General features: G+C 32.0%; 1 protein-coding gene across 4 annotated transcripts; it reads left to right on the plus strand.

Annotated features, from left to right (window-relative positions):
- The first annotated feature begins 251 nt into the window (after nt 1-251).
- On the plus strand, nt 252-3,298 carry LOC135146318 (toll-like receptor 6). Of its 4 annotated transcripts, none has more exons than XM_064078482.1 (10): nt 252-377; nt 660-729; nt 1,172-1,243; nt 1,307-1,378; nt 1,627-1,698; nt 1,765-1,836; nt 2,125-2,187; nt 2,254-2,515; nt 2,666-2,783; nt 2,843-3,298. In XM_064078482.1, exons 2-9 carry the CDS (start codon nt 713-715, stop codon nt 2,738-2,740), a joined length of 705 nt encoding a protein of 234 aa, XP_063934552.1. In that variant the 5' UTR covers nt 252-377; nt 660-712; the 3' UTR covers nt 2,741-2,783; nt 2,843-3,298. The 4 variants fall into 4 exon arrangements, with proteins under 4 accessions (XP_063934552.1, XP_063934550.1, XP_063934551.1 ...); XM_064078480.1 differs by having other exon boundaries at nt 660-725; XM_064078481.1 differs by lacking the exon at nt 660-729.
- The last annotated feature ends 461 nt before the right edge of the window (nt 3,299-3,759 follow it).

Below are 3,759 nucleotides of genomic sequence, written 5' to 3' on the forward strand. Positions count from 1 at the left end.
GAAAATTGTCTTTGCGATCATACTAATATTAAAATAATACGACATTAATTCGCTTTTGACCTGTGCTTGCCATTCAACTGTATCCTTAACTATTTAATGCATTAATATCTTAAACCAAAAATACCACAAAACCAATAAATGGTTAAAGTTTGCCTTTCTAATCTCCTTATGTCTTTATTTATAATATTAAAAATACTATAAAAGCAAAGGAAGAGTATTTTTTTCTAGGTTACAATTCTGTTACCCTATCCCCTACCCTATCTCCTAATGCGAGCCACCATGTTTTCTTGCATGATTCTACTATTATCCTCACTGTGGCTCAAAAACGTTACCCCTTCACGTGGTCAACAATTTACACATAAATACCGCAACACTTGGTAAGTACTCTTGGAATACTTGCCAATTCTGTGCATACCCTCAATTCACTTTAAACGAAGACAATTCCTTTTTTTTCGTTATAATGACTTAAGTCTCACTAACGCCTATAATAATTTTCATTAACTATTTTATATCTTAATAAAGCTTTTTTCAATGAAGCCCTCCTAAAACTCTTACTTTTAACACTATTCCTAAATAAAAAAATTCTTTCATCTATGCTTACACAAAACTCACTTTAATAAAATTCATTATAATTTTTATCTATCATGCAAATTGAAAAGGGACCTTTCCCTCCGCAATTTAACAACTTTGCCCAGCAAAAATCTTTCCACTAATGTTACACACTTGTTGGTAATTATATATTAAAAATAATAGTCTAATTTTGTCCCTCTTAATAATTCTAGTATTGATTCCTAACTGTACCTTCAAATAAGGTAGAAATCTGATATTGATAATTTAAATATTTGCTCTTTAATTTCTTCTGTTTTCCAACCAAGACAGATTAGCATTTACCCAACTTTGTGAATATAATATTCCCTTGCATAAAGTTATACTGACATTAATGTTATCGAATTCCTAAAAAAAATTTATTAAGAAAAATAACAGAAAAACAACTAATTGTCCTTAACCATTTCTGTCTACACATGTCTAAACGGAAACTAAACCATTTAAAAACAAGAAAAAGTCTAGTTTTACTAATATTAAAGTGTTATAGAATATTACCTTCCGTTTCCCTTTGCATTATGAATGCTATACAGATATTCACTTTAACTTATGACACTTTTTAATTTAGGTGTCTTGACAGAAATAGCATATCATCAATAGAGGCTCGTGCCTTTGCCGAACTAAGCGCTTTAGAATATTTGTAATAGCTTTTTATATCTATTTTCTAATATTAAGGCTAACTGCTTATCCGTTGTACAAAAAGGATTTTAAAAGAAAACCGACTTACTACCCTCCGAAAAGCAATGTTCTCGTCCTTGCAAAATTTAATAGAATTGTAAGTAAACATCAAAAAAAAAGTGGTTGATTTTAAAATGATAGGAATTCATTGTTAGTAATAACTTGAGTTTTCTAACAAATTTACTCACTTATAAGTCTACAACTACGAAAAACCGCACTAAACCATTTAAAAACAAGGAAAGGTCTAGTTTAGTAATAGTAAAGTGTGATAGAATATTACCTTTCTTTTTCCTTTGCCTTATAAATGCATTAACGGTATTTACATTTACTTATTATTTAATATAGGAATCTTAAAGGGAATCTCATATCATCAATAGAGGATAGTCCCTTTGCCAAACTTAGCGCTTTAGAAATTTTGTATGAGTTCCTTATAGAATTTATATTCTAATATTAAGGCTAACTGCTCTCGTGTTGTACAAAAAGGGGCTTAGTAGAAAACCGACTTACTGCCCTCCGAAAAGCAATGTTCTCGTCCTTGCAAAACTTAGAATATTTGTAAGTAAACATCAGAATGGTTGATTATTTATTTATAGGAATTCATTGTAAGTAATAACTTGAGTTTTCTAACAAATTTACTCACTTATAAGTCTACACCTGCCAAAATCGTACCGAACCATTTAATAACAAGAATAAGTCTTGTTTTAGTATAAAGCCTTATTCAAATAGTGTATTTTCAAATCTAAATTCTTTTTTATTATAGTTGTACGCTTTCGGATTTATTTGCACAAAAGAGTAGATATAAAAACATATGTCTTTTTAATTTTATTTTTCGACTGATAATAGGCACTCAGATGGGAACCCAATAACTGAAATTGAGTCAGAAGCTTTTAATACAAACACTAGAATGTAAGCAAAATCCTTGTTTTTTTTTATTTTCTGTTCTATCCCTTATTATAATCTAACGTCTATAAGATTTATTACTCTTGATGAAAATTTTCTTTGCTGCTCTCGTCTTCATTATGAGAATTTAAATTATAAAAGTGGCCGATGCACTTATGAAGGGGAAATTAAGGAATACAACAGCTTTAATAAAAACTATTGTAATGCACTGAAGCCTCCGAATCCTACTTATCAAAGTACGTTCACTCCCGAAAATACCCCGACGGACCAGCCCTCCTCTTCACAGAGCACTCAACCCTCTACGCCGGAAATCCCACTCATCCCTCAATATCCGGTCAGCGGCAACATTCAGGATTTCTAATTTTTATATTTGGCTAGCGTTAAGCTATGTCCTTTCCTGCTTTTCTTAAGCAAACATAATAAATTGCGTATTTTCACAAATTCGTTCGTTACCTAGCCCCTCTACCAGAATTTTTGTTTCTAGAGGAGTTGTGCACGAAACTACAAGACCAGAAAATTGCGAGTTTTAACCGACGGGCATCAAACCCGCGGCTCTTGACAATGCTCTAACCGCTGAGCTACGGTGACGACCCGCATCTTCGGTCGATAAATAACGTGTACACAACTTTTATTACCCTCTTTTACCTTAAGTCTTATAAAGCTAAGTCTTACTCGGGATATATATATTTGCGCATGATGACTACGAACTTCGGAATGAAGGGATGAGAAAGCGCGACCATTTTATTACCCCGTAATGAAGAGGTAGTCATTATCTTTTTTTTTTAAAGACTTTGGCAGGTGGCCGGTAAGTTAAGCGAAGGCTATTGAAAAAAAGAGTAACTTGTGCTAATACCGAATTTGCACTGTGGAGACAAAAATAACCTCCCAAGATTCTTATAGTAAGAGTTTTTAAAGTTACAATCTCCAAAAATTGTCTACTAAAATATTATTATAATGGACTAATCATAATAGTTAAAAACTTTAAACTGCATTTTTTTACTTAGATTATAAAGGCTAGAGATATTAATGCTTAAATTATTAACTCCCACTTTGGGGAAAAAAAGAATTAAAAAATGAAATAAAAAGTGGATAATCATATATTTAAATATAAAGAAAATGTAACATAAACAGTTAAATAACCAAGAAGACAAAAAACGCAGAGTTGTGTCTCTTATCCGCTTTGATTTTCATTCTTATTCTCGTCTTTGCTACTGAAGGCATGTCATTTTTGAACACCCATCCTTTGTGATATATTTAAACAGCTTAATTTTTTAAGAGGAAGAGAACAAGCTATACTGACCATATGATAGTGATAGATCCCAAGCTCAAAACGACGCGCAGCGCATTTCACTCTTTTGAGGTAGCAGATTGGACCAAGGATGACACAGATCTGTAGTAAAAAGAAAAAAGGCAGCACCATTGAAGATGCCATACAGCAGACATAAATAAATAATTTTCTAAGGATTTCTTTTAAAAGGAGAGGTTTAGAAGATATTAGAGTTTAGAAGCAGTGGACACATTTTTGTGCCAACCATTAACCCTGCGAGGCAAACAGTATAGATTTTGATAAAAAAAAAA

Source organism: Zophobas morio, unplaced genomic scaffold (genome assembly GCF_036711695.1).
Source record: "Zophobas morio isolate AGI-343-1 ecotype UQ-CSIRO unplaced genomic scaffold, CSIRO_AGI_Zmor_V1 ptg000222l, whole genome shotgun sequence".
Lineage (NCBI taxonomy): Eukaryota > Metazoa > Arthropoda > Insecta > Coleoptera > Tenebrionidae > Zophobas > Zophobas morio.

Coding starts and splice junctions, on each gene's coding strand:
- LOC135146318 (XM_064078480.1), top strand. CDS start 268: ATGCGAGCCACCATGTTTTCTTGCATGATTCTACTATTATCCTCACTG. Junction 726..1,171: donor TCCACTAATGTTACACACTT/GTTGGTAATTAT, acceptor TTTTTAATTTAG/GTGTCTTGACAGAAATAGCA. Junction 2,516..2,665: donor CACTCATCCCTCAATATCCG/GTCAGCGGCAAC, acceptor TTTTGTTTCTAG/AGGAGTTGTGCACGAAACTA.